Source organism: Festucalex cinctus, chromosome 12 (assembly GCF_051991245.1).
Source record: "Festucalex cinctus isolate MCC-2025b chromosome 12, RoL_Fcin_1.0, whole genome shotgun sequence".
NCBI classification, from domain to species: domain Eukaryota; kingdom Metazoa; phylum Chordata; class Actinopteri; order Syngnathiformes; family Syngnathidae; genus Festucalex; species Festucalex cinctus.
This window is the reverse complement of record NC_135422.1, coordinates 11,473,223-11,485,079: the sequence shown is the minus strand read 5'-3', so window position 1 is coordinate 11,485,079 and position 11,857 is coordinate 11,473,223. Positions and strand designations below refer to the sequence as shown.

At 40.8% G+C, this 11,857-nt stretch overlaps 1 protein-coding gene across 4 annotated transcripts; it reads right to left on the bottom strand.

Annotated features, from left to right (window-relative positions):
- Window positions 1–6,369: 6,369 nt before the first annotated feature.
- LOC144031833 (uncharacterized) lies at window positions 6,370–11,857 on the bottom strand. Of its 4 annotated transcripts, none has more exons than XM_077539298.1 (6): window positions 11,738–11,857; window positions 10,923–11,006; window positions 10,088–10,254; window positions 8,877–8,969; window positions 7,699–7,866; window positions 6,370–6,761 (listed from the first exon to the last, which is right to left on the bottom strand). In XM_077539298.1, the coding sequence occupies exons 3-6, from the start codon at window positions 10,208–10,210 to the stop codon at window positions 6,591–6,593; spliced, it is 555 nt and encodes a 184-aa protein (XP_077395424.1). In that variant the 5' UTR covers window positions 10,211–10,254; window positions 10,923–11,006; window positions 11,738–11,857; the 3' UTR covers window positions 6,370–6,590. The 4 variants fall into 4 exon arrangements, with proteins under 4 accessions (XP_077395424.1, XP_077395425.1, XP_077395426.1 ...); XM_077539299.1 differs by lacking the exon at window positions 11,738–11,857 and adding an exon at window positions 11,266–11,335; XM_077539300.1 differs by lacking the exon at window positions 11,738–11,857 and adding an exon at window positions 11,269–11,310.

Below are 11,857 nucleotides of genomic sequence, written 5' to 3'. Positions count from 1 at the left end.
ATCTGGCAAGCGTTAGGCCTCACCTGAACTCTGCGCTGAAATCTGAGTGCCACTCACACAGATATGGCTGCCAGGCCGTGTGTTTGTCTGTGCTATGGTGTGTGAGAGTGCTCGGTGAGGCATTTTGCGAGGCAATCTCTGGATTTGGGCTGGGAAGCAAAGGGGGCGGGTGGTATTACAACAACTGTATTTTTTATTTTTTTTTAAATGTCTAAATATAAATGAATTATTTTTGTAAGGTTACATTCTTCTAAAAAAAAGAATTTGTTACCACTGGGGGATCTACAAAATTACCAGTGTCGGGTCTAACCCGCCCCTGCGCAGTTGCGCATAAGTGTAAACACCTATTTAAAAAATAAATAAATAAAAATGCAAAAACGTGTCATGCAGCCTTTTGTCAACAGCGACCGATGAGTTAAAAAGAGACAAAAAAAAAGAAGAAAAAATACAATAAGTGCACACTCCCTGCACAGCTGCCATATTTTTTTTTTCCAGAGAAGCTATTTCCTGTCAAAAGTCTGACAAGGGAATAATGATGGCTTTGATTGGGCCCCCAGTTAACGGGAGGCACTTCCTGTTGCTTTGTATTGCTTTCATTGTGAGGCGGCGGGGGTGGGGTTAGGAGGGGGGTTCGAGGCAGGGTTTTAGGGAAACAGCTGCTGGAGATGACACAGTCAAGAACATCCCTGTGACCCCCCGCCACCATTCACGCATACTATATACAATTAAATACATAGTTGGCCATTCTTATATGACGACGTTAGAAAAACAGGCACCAATCGGATGCCTGCTATCCGTTCATGAAAGCACAAGATCAGATATCACATTTGCTTACATATTATTTCTCTCACAAATGTGACTTTACACCCCCCCAAAATATCTTTCGTCGTGATATCATGAATTAATTTTCATAATACTATATTTTTTCTCCCCCAAGAGTATGTCTCTTTTCAATTATTTTTACAGGTAATTGTTTGGAATAAAACTTAATTTGTATTTTTTTTACTAATTAAAAAATAATAAATCTTATTTTTAATGACAATTTAAATTACATTTTCTAGGAATATTAAAAAAAATACACTACAAATATATTTTTAATGCTAAGGTTATGTCATTATTTTACCAAAAAAAAAAATTGTTTTTACATCTACAATATTGTTTTCACTCTAAATATTCAGAATTGCAACCTGCAGGTCAAGTGGGATCTCAACTCCTCTCTATCTCATCAGTATGGCACTAATGTTGGTCATTCTATGCAGAGGATAAAGACTATATAACAGTACTATTTTATTGTCTGTCTAGTGTACATTTTGCCGAACAGTTTGTGTTGAAGGGTTTAAAGCGCTGCAACATAGATGCTAATTAGCATTAGCATTAAGTTAAGCGGCCTTAAGCTGTTTAAAATATACAATGCGGAATTCTTTTTGTTTTATGTTTTGTGTCACGCCTTTTCCTCCCGTAGAATATTATCGATTGATTCTCCTAATACTCCAATTCCGATTCCAATATATGAGAAACGGGCATTCAAAAAGAATTCCAGGAATATGTAGTACGAAGAACATCAGCTGATGCGCATTACAGACACATGACATATTTTTTTAAACAATTTTTCTTCACAAACGTGCCCTTGTGATGGATTTTTCGTCGTTCTTTTAGGGCCGTTCGTTTCCTTTCAAAGGCCGCATTGATGAGCAGCAGACGTTAGAGGCAGCGTCCACGAGTGCGTGTGCCCGGCAGCAACAGCAGCAGCAACAAGAGCAGCAGGGGTCACGGCATCAAATGGCGGGGCTAATTGAACCCGGGGTCGCGAGCGTGCATCGCTGATCGTGCTTAGCATATCTTGATAACATCGCAACCACAATTACACTCGAGTACGAGGAAAGATAGCTTATCAGTATTTTTAACGGTGTGGACTTGTTACGGGAAAGTTGAACGCAATAAAAAAATACGCAGGTTGTTGTTCAGCTGTTGTTTTTTTTTTTGGCTTGAGTTGTAAACAATTGTAGAGTCTAACTGATATGGATTTTTTTAAGGCTGACAATGTTTGACAGGATAAAATTCCGATCATTGATGAATTAGCCGATTAATTAAAAACGTAATAAAAAGTGCTTTTGGTCCTCTCATGGTTACAAAAATAAATATATGACTTTACTTATTTAGCCATTTTTGGCAGTCAAACATTAATATTTTTCCTATAATAAATTTGATATTTTCAATATTTTTAATTTACAATTAGTAGCTCTAAAAACACATTTTGCAACTTGCTGTCGGCTGAAAATGACATCACAAGGGCTCAGGTAACCAATCACAGCTCAGCTTGTGAATGTCACATGACCAAACTTTGAAAGCAGGTGATTGGTGACCTGAGCCTTTGTGATGTCATTTTCAGTCGACAGCAAGTTGCAAAATGTGTTTTTAAAGCTACTAAGTGTATGTGAAAAATAATGAAAGTATCAAATTAATTATAGACAAAATATTAACTTTTTATTGCTATAATGGGCTAAATAAGTGAAGTATACCTTTAAGTATTTGTTTATCTCTGTTGTAAAATTAAACGAATATTTACCAAAAATCGTCCAATTTATGTCAATTTTAAAAGCACCAATATAGGTAGATTAAATTGGCCTAAAAAAAGCCAAGTATTTTAAGTATGTATTGCCATCGTCAGTTGAAGTTTGATGAAAAACTTGAAACAGCGAGAGTTAGACTTTGCGTATTTAAGCAAACCGCATAATTCACAAAAGTCTACTAGCTTAATGTTATTACATGATGCAAAATGCCATGGATGCGCTAACAAAACAATGCTGCAATTGCTGTAACCCTTTCAGCAAACTTGCCCAATCTAAGCAAACTGACAATATAACTATACATAGAGGCACATATTCTTTATCCTCTGCAAAAATCATTGCAGCTCATCGAGCATATCATGCTGTACAGCAGTGACTGAACACCACTTTGGTGTGATTGAAAGTGAATAAAATTTTGACCATGTGTCTAATCGAATGACTTTTGACCTAGGCGACATGTTGAAGAGTGAGGACGCAGACGCATTTTTGATCACTCATTAGCTGTCTGCCTGTTTGTGTGTGCGTAAGCGCCTTTGTGTTCCTCTTTCCTCTATCACGTTTCTCTGTAACGTCACCTCTGACCCGGTCGCCTGACCTCCCGAGCTCTTACGCCTCCTCGCTCATCCAGCTGTGGACCAGGCTGCGTGTATGCATTTGCAATAGATCCTGACCAAAGCACGTGCACTTTGACTGACAAAAGCCAGCAAACACGTGTTTTTTTTCTTCTTTTGCCTCTTATCTTGACTAATAATCACAAATCACATGCTCACTTCAACACAGTGGAACCTCCAAAGTCCAACACAATTCTGTTGCAATTTTGTTTGTTTCAACTTTTTAAAGACAAATGCAAGTGAAGGAAACTGCTCATATGAAATGTTATCAAACTATGTCTCAAAAACACAGTAGTACATTTGTGTAGGAGAGAGTGTTTGGCAGCCCCATTGCAGTGTCTGTCTAGCCCCCTCATGACCCTTCTCCTGTGCCCAGCAGGATGACCTGAGAAAGCTTACCTAACCAGAGAGCTCAGCGGACGGCGCACACACGCTATTTTTTTTTAATTTTTTTTTTAAATTGACAAAATACATTTTACTCTAAAACGAATATCACCCGCCAAAATGCAGTTTTCTCCCGCAAAACATGCACCCTGCCCAAACAATATAAAAAAAAACAATCCCTAAAACCAACCAGCACCAAACATACATCACTCTTCTTCCTAAAATACGTAGTCTAAAATAATTTTTCTAAAATATTACTTTTTTTCCTTCAAAAATGACAATTTAAAAAAAAGCCAAAATTCCTGAAAAATCTTTATTTTTAATTTTCTAAAACATCCACACCAACAAGATTTTTTTTCCTTAAAAAATATTTAAAAAGACAATTAAAAAAAAACAACCAAATATTTTTCCTTAAAAAATATTTTTTTTAAAAAGACAAAAAAAAGTTAAAAAAAAAAAAAAAAAAAAGTCAACTTTTTCCCCAAAAAATACATGACTGAAAAACATGACAAAAAAAATAAATATTTTTTTCTTGTCTCAACAAACAAAGTAAACATTTATTCCCCACAGACGACAACTTTCACCCTCAAAATAGCAACAACCTTTCTGAAAACAACCATTTTTGATTTGTAGTAAGCGCCACTGCTTGACTGCTTTAACCAGATTCCTTGCTCCCTCTACAGGAGCGCAAACGAACTACACCCACAAACAACAGTTGCAAGTCAACATCCAATCATTAAGCGCTATTCATTGTCTTATCACTAATTATTACTAAACACTCACATGAAACCAAATCAAACACATCATTCAATCACATTTGTCTTTGATTTTGCATTGTGCGGTTTATCGATCACAGCTCTGCACCCGAGTTGCATTTCTTGCCCATTTCTGGGTGCGTTTGAACCCACCGGCTCGCCCGGCACTCCAGCAACACAGGGCCTCCTTTAGGTTCCCTCCCATCCCGCTCACTCGCTCGCTCTCTCTTCCTCTGCTTCCTCTAGCTCGCTCTCCCCCCTGCTAGGATCCTCACAGCTGCGCCGACCAGGTGCGTTCCGCGGCCGCCTCCCCCACCACACACACACACACCCACACACACACCAACGGACGCAGCAGGAAATGCCTAATACCAGTTTTAGAATGATGCCACTATGCCAGCTTGTCAGCGAGAAAAGACGACATTGAGACGGCGAGTGAAAGTGACGAGCGCTCCGAGGAAAGGCAGATGAATGCATTTGCGTTCAATTATCAATTTGACTCCGGCTGCTTGGGTCAAATTTGTCCCATTCTGACATTTCAAAGTATTAAACATGCTAAAATTTGTGACCCAAAATACAGTAAAAATGGGAATATTTTAAAAATATTTTCAAGGAAAATGGTGGTAATGGTAAGAATGTTGAACTTGTGAAACTATACAAGCGTCTAAGTCATATTTTTGTTTTATTGTACGGTAGGGACAGTGTTCACAGAGGGGTTTGAAACAGAACTGTATGTTTCCACCACATCTGCACAAGGTGCAACATGCATCTGATGGTTTTTAAATGGTCACGAGGGAAACTCGAAACAATGAAAGATGATCTTGTATCAGAAAAAGTGAAAGATGATCATATATCAGAGCACAAGTCATAAAGAGGGTGCCTTGAAACAGACCTGAGATCTTTTGTCTGATCATTGATTAAGGCTCGATCGGCCATTTATTAATGTCAGACGGACTATTAATACAGTTTCAAAAGTTTTGTAGTTCATAATTTGACAGGGTTGAAAATTAAAGATTTTTTGTCGAGGCTTTACTACGTTATATGAAAATGAACAGTATATCAGGGCTAAAGGGGAAGTTAAAACTGTTGTCAAAATTTGATTTGATAATCACTTTTACTAAGCCAATAAGAGGCAAAAATTATTCTCCCGCCCCCACACAGATCATTTGACTTATGCACTACTGTCATGTCATACTAACATTTAATACATGATATTTTTTTTCTTTTTTCAAATTGCAAAGTTCCCCTTTAATGGATTTGACATAACCAAACGTCCGGTTTGAGCCACCTTGATTAAATGAATTCTCACAAAAAAAAAAAAAAAAAAAAGTCGCTGATGTGTGCATATGTGACTTGATGCGTGGGTGGATGCACATGTGTTCTTATCAAGAGGAGTGAAGAGGTGTGGGGGGGAGAGTACCAGTTATTTTGGTCTGCGGCTCACCACAGGCCCAGCCGTCTTTTCTTGCAGCACAAAATCGAGAGGATGTGCAATAAGTTTACTTTAAAGTAGCACGACGGAAGAATTGTGAAGTTTGTTAACTCGATGGCTCCCCCAACAGTTGTGAAGTGGTAAACGTGTGTATGGTGTTTCTCAACTTTTATGCAGCCAAAGCACACCAGGATTACAGGTCGGGCTGCTCGATTGTGGGAAAAAATTATAATCATGATTGTTTTGACACTAATAAAAATCATGATTATTCAAACAATTATTTATTTTTTATACAAAACAAGAAAATGTTAAAACATTTAAAAATATTAATTAAGACCAATTAAAATAAAACAGACACTATTTTTTTAAAGTTTCTTTTGGACCAACCAGAATTTATAATATATAGTTATAATAATATATATTTGTTTATTTATGTTGGCAAAAACTTGAAGTTGGAGCGCACCTTGTGCACCTGTTTTCTAGGTTCGGTCATGTGACATTCACAAGCTGAGCTGTGATTGGTTACCTGAGTACTTGCGATGTCATTTCCAGTCGACAGCAAGTTGCAAAATGTGTTTTTAAAGGTACTATTGTACGAGAAAAATAATGAAAGTTTCAAATTAATTATAGACAAAATATTAACTTTTTATTGCTATAATGGGCTAAATAAGTGAAGTATTTTACGAACCACTGATTGAGACCAGGGGCCAGGAAATTTAAATTGAGTAATTTTGGCCATCTGCCACAAAACAGTGGGAGCCTCAAAACAAAAACAGAGTTTGAATGCGTGTAAGATGACGCACGGCGACAAAGAAGACCTTCCGGGTGGCGTTCATCTTCTTCATGGAGGACAGGACGTCGTTTTGTGCAGGTGGCGCACGAGCCGTTGGGACCAGTCGCAGAACACCTTCAAGCTACGAGACACCTCCACGGAGTAGCGCAGGGCGTCAAACGCGGACGAGACCGCGGGAAGCGACGGACGCGGCGGCGGAGGCGGGACAACGGCGTCCATCTGAAAAGCACAAAGCGGGATGTCGCGTCGGTTCACATCAACGCAAACGGCAGCAGCTGAGTGGCGGCCAATGGACGAATGAAGATATTTGGAAGTGAGCGAGTGGCTTTATGTCAAGTCAAAAAGGATGTTTTTATTTTTGTTTTTCAATACAAATGTTATCCTTAAACATGACTGTTAAAAAAAAGCATTTCCAATCAGGTTTAAGCAAAATCAGTTGTGATTTGTGTGTTCAGCGGGGTTGTTGGCGTCCGCTGAAAGTAATTAATGAAGTAACTTGTAATCTAATTGAGTTACTTTAAAAACAAGGATTTAGTTAAGTGACTTTTAAAATCAAGTCATCACTTTTTAAACTCAAGCAATTAGTTACTTTTTGAAGGCAACACTGTCCCTGACATTGCCTGGCGACCAGTCTATATGCACTCAGACACTGACGGGCGACCAGTCCATGTTTTGTCTTTATGTACCCCATTCAGTTATTTTTGCAACATGTTATCCTGACATTGGCTGGGGACCAAGTCATTTTGTTCTCTACGTGTCTTGAAACTGACTGGCAAGTCGTGACCATGGTTTGTCCTTATGTGCACTGATATTGACTGGCGACCACTCGATTGTTTGTCCTTATGTGACCTCATTTTGAGTGGTGAATAGTTTAAGTGCTCCAACATGGATGGCCGTCATTCAAATGTTTTACTATGAGTCCCGACTTAGCTGGCGACCAGTCAAGTGCTTGTCTATATGTGCCCTGACATTGACTAGTGACCAGTCCAAAAGTGCATTTCTGTCCTATTTGACAACCACTGTATTGTTTTTCTGAGATTGAAGGGAGACCATTCAACTGTTTTTATCTAAAAGACTCTTGATAACGCGAAGGTGATAACGTGTCTGGTGTCGCAGGTTGTCCTGTCGGTGGCGACCTATCGTTCTACAGCCTCACCTGGATCAGCGCCGTTCTGACGAGTCCGGCCAGCTGCAGCAGGTGAAGACGGACGGCCCCCGCAGCCTGGGAGGGCAAGCTGACACTTTGTGTGGCTGCTTGGAGCCACTCCACATGCACACTGAAGGCCAACGTGTGCACGTACAGCTGAGGCAGATACTCGTCGGCCTGCAAGGACAAACAAATGTCACCGCATGGTGGCCTTCGCAAACACTCAGCTACATTTACAACCTAAATTCTCTTATTTTTAATCCATGCAATTGTGTGAATTTATTCCAGTTTGTTCATTTCTCTTGGCTGCTTTGCTTCAGTAAGTGGATTCAGGATTCTTTTGTCCAATCAGATATCAGCTTTGTTGTCCTATGAATATAATCTTCCCGGGGTCTTCACAATCAGTCCAGCTGGGTCGATCGATCGATCCATCCATCCATTTTCTTGACCGCTTATTCCTCACAAGGGTCGCGGGGGGTGCTGGCGCCTATCTCAGCTGGCTCTGGGCAGTAGGCGGGGGACACCCTGGACTGGTTGCCAGCCAATCGCAGGGCACACAGAGACGAACAACCATCCACACTCACAAGCACACCTCGGGACAATTCGGAGCGTCGATTAACCTGCCATGCATGTCTTTGGAATGTGGGAGGAGTACCCGGAGAAGACCCACGCGGGCACGGGGAGAACATGCAAACTCCACCCAGGAAGGCCGGAACCTGGACTCGATCATGAGTCCTCAGAACTGGGAGGCGGACGTGCTAACCCCTCGTCCACCGTGCCGGCTGGCTCACGTAAACTAAATAATATTAGTAACTGTGTCTTTTGTACAGTTCAATCAAATCAATTAATCAAACTTTTTTTTTTTTTTTTTCTTCTCACTCACACAAACTTACATGGTCTCCCAGGAGAGGAAGCGAACCCACGCCACCCGGCACCGAAGGCAAGTGACAGTTCCACTTCTCCACCTGGAGTCCAGTTAATCACACTTTATGTATACAACACCTACTGGTACTCTTTTGGGTGTTTCTATAATTGTGACATATTAGTGGCGCGGTTATCAATCCAAATAATCCCTGGTGAAGCCCGCAAACCATGTGCGCAGCTCTAAATGTGTCTTGCGGAAATATTAGACACATGTACAGCACTCGTGTATGTTTGATTCGTCCAGCAAGTCCGGGATTGTTTACCTTCAATGAACGGAAGTGCGACGCAGTCGTCGAGATGACGGGAAGACTTTGCAGTCGAACCTCCAACAAGTCCTCAACAAGCCATTCGTCGCGCTGAAACGCAAACGGCCAATAATTCGACTGGAAACTTTTCATTGATTAGGATGAGGAGGGAGAAGATGAAGTGGAGGGGAAGGGTGACGGATGTGAAGGAGGAGAAGTATGAAGAGGAGAGACGGAGGAGGAGGAGAATAAGAGGAGGAGTATGATGACAAAAAGGAGGAGGATGGGGCGGAGGATCAGTTGTAGTAGGGAAAAGAGGAGGAAGTGGAAGAGGAGAGAAAAAGCAGGATGACAGGGAAGAGAAGTAGATGAGAAGAAGAAAGAGGAAAGGGGATGACATGGAAGGGGAGGAAAAGGGGGAGGTGGAGGAGAAGGGAAGAAGGGGTATTATGGAAAAGAAGAGGAAGAAGGAGGAGGAGGAGAAGATGAAACGGAGGACCAGTATGAGGAGAAAGATTAGTATGAAGAGGAGAAGGAAAAGGAGCAGCAGGACAACAGGGAAGAGAAGAAAGGGGGATGGCAAGGAGGGGCGGAGAAGGAGAACGTGTAGGAAGGGGGAGAAAGAGGAAAAGTAACAAGAGGAGGAAAGAGAGAGAAGGAGGAGGAGGATGAATATTATGTCAGATAAAGGAGGAGAAAGAGGATGAGAAGATGAGGACTATATGAAGAGATGAATGTGAAAGGAGAAAGAGAAGGAGCAATTTGATGGAGGAGGAGTAGAAGGAAGAGGAAAAGCTTGATGACAAGGAATAGGAGGAGAAAGAGGGGACAGATGAAGAAGGAAAGGGTATGACATGGATGAGAAGGAAGCGTAGGAAGGGGAGAAAGAGGAACAGTATGAAGGAGAAAAGGAGGAGGAGAAGTAGTATTATGGAAAAGAGGAGGCATAGAAAGGAAAGGAGAGAGGATGACACATGAGAAGAGGAAGAGGAGGACTGAGGAGGAAAAGGAAAGAGGAGGAGCAAGTATGAGAGTGAGTAGAAAGAGGAGAAGGAAGGAAAAATGAGATGATGGGTAGAGAAGAAGAAAGAGGGGGGAAATGAAGAAGGGAAGGGAATGTTATGGAGGGGAGGAGGACATAAGTGGAGGAAGCATGCGAAGAGGAGAAGGGTGAGTATTATGGAAAAGAGGAGGAGGAGAAGAAGGAGTCGTGGCAGTATTTTGGTGACCTCGAGTTGTAGTAGTTCCAAAGTCTTCCTGATGTCGTCCATTTGATCGACAGCCGACTTGAGCACCTTGCAAAGGACGCCGTCGTGGGCGTGGCGACACCGCGACGGCCGCAGCAGCTCCATCAACAGGAGGAGGCGCAGGAGACAAAAGGCGGAGTCGTGGATCACTGCCCAGGAGAAAACACCACCATGATGATGATGATGACGCATCATGATCGCCACACTTTAACAAGACAACAAGAACGCCAGCTCTTCCAAATTCTGCTTTTCAATGACACTAATGACAAAAAAAACAAAAAACAAACATTTTGCTGTCGTCTATCAAAGATTTCAAAGGACCAAAGAGGTGTTGTGGCCTTGTGTGTCCTGAATGATGAAACACGTGTGTGTTGTGGCGTAAAACCATCAAATCATCTTTCCCCATTGAAATGAATGGGAACACCATTAATCCGTCCCAGACTCCCCCAAAATGTAAATTTTTGAATGAGAATGTGGTGGTGCCTTGAGACACAAGCCTGACAAGTTTTTCGAGGCATGAGCCAAACTTGCGCAAACTTGAACATACTGTACATGTTTGAGATACAAGTTTGGCACGTAAAGTATAATGAGTGAAAATTGTTCAAAAAATAACCTACAAACTCTTTATTGTCAGACTTGACTGAAAGTTACTGTCAAACTAAACAGCAACTGCGCTACCTTGATAGCATTTTTTTGCAACTTGAAAAGAGCAGGATGGATTCTTCAACCTGAGAATCTGAATACAGCAAATGCACAAGTACACGTTCACACAAATAGAAATGCGCAACCGACACCTCAAGGACGGCCACATTCTCACCTCAAACTTTTCCACCAACTGACTTGACTGTGTCAGGCCAGAGTTTCCACCGGATGTTTTTTGAGCTTGAGATGGCTTTTGTTTCTATAAAAAAAAAAAATAAATAAATAAAAAAAAATTCTAAAACTCAAATAGGGTCCAGACAGGAGAAGCATTGTTAATAAACTCATTACTGCATACAAATGTTTGAACATTAGTAAGACTAAAAAGTTTTATGTGGTAATGAAGTCAACACCAAAAAATATTTTTGACAATATGTTCTATGCAGCCCCACTATAGTCTAAATATGTTAGTCTGGTTAATATTGCATTAGTGGAATACGAGTTAAGAAGCAAAATCCAACCACTTTTATCCATCTCATGGGGCGGCCATTTTGCCACTTGCTCTCATTTGAAGATGGCATCAATGTTGCTCAGGTCTCAAGTAACAACCAATCATAGCTCAGATTCAGAAAACAGGTGAACTGTGAGTGGTCGTTGCCTGAGCAACTCTGATGTCATCTTCAGTCGACAGCAAGTGGCAAAATGGCCGGTCCCTGAGATGGATAAAAAAAATGGCTGGATTTTGCTTCATAATTCACATTCCGCAAATCTAACATTACATGTTTAAACTAGTGAGGTGACTTATATTATTGTCAAGAAATGTTTAAGGTTGACTTCCACTTTAAATGTATGACATTTAACATGACCAGTTAAGTTGTATTTAAATTTTAAGTACAATATACTTAGTAGGGTACAAATCTATGTATGCATTGTGCTAAAAATTTGCCACATAATATGTGATGACGGTTTGACCTTTTGTTGCAAATAACTCACATTTCCTGTTCCATGGTCATCAAGACACGTTTCCTCTGCCGTCACCTTCTGTAGTGGCATCATAAAGAAAGACAAAAGGAAGTTTCATTATGTGCATGTTTTCACAAAGAAGATATCATG

Coding starts and splice junctions, on each gene's coding strand:
- LOC144031833 (XM_077539297.1), bottom strand. CDS start 10,300: ATGATGCGTCATCATCATCATCATGGTGGTGTTTTCTCCTGGGCAGTG. Junction 8,970..10,087: donor TGGAACTACTACAACTCGAG/GTCACCAAAATA, acceptor TTTGCGTTTCAG/CGCGACGAATGGCTTGTTGA. Junction 7,867..8,876: donor CGCACTTCCGTTCATTGAAG/GTAAACAATCCC, acceptor TTGTCCTTGCAG/GCCGACGAGTATCTGCCTCA.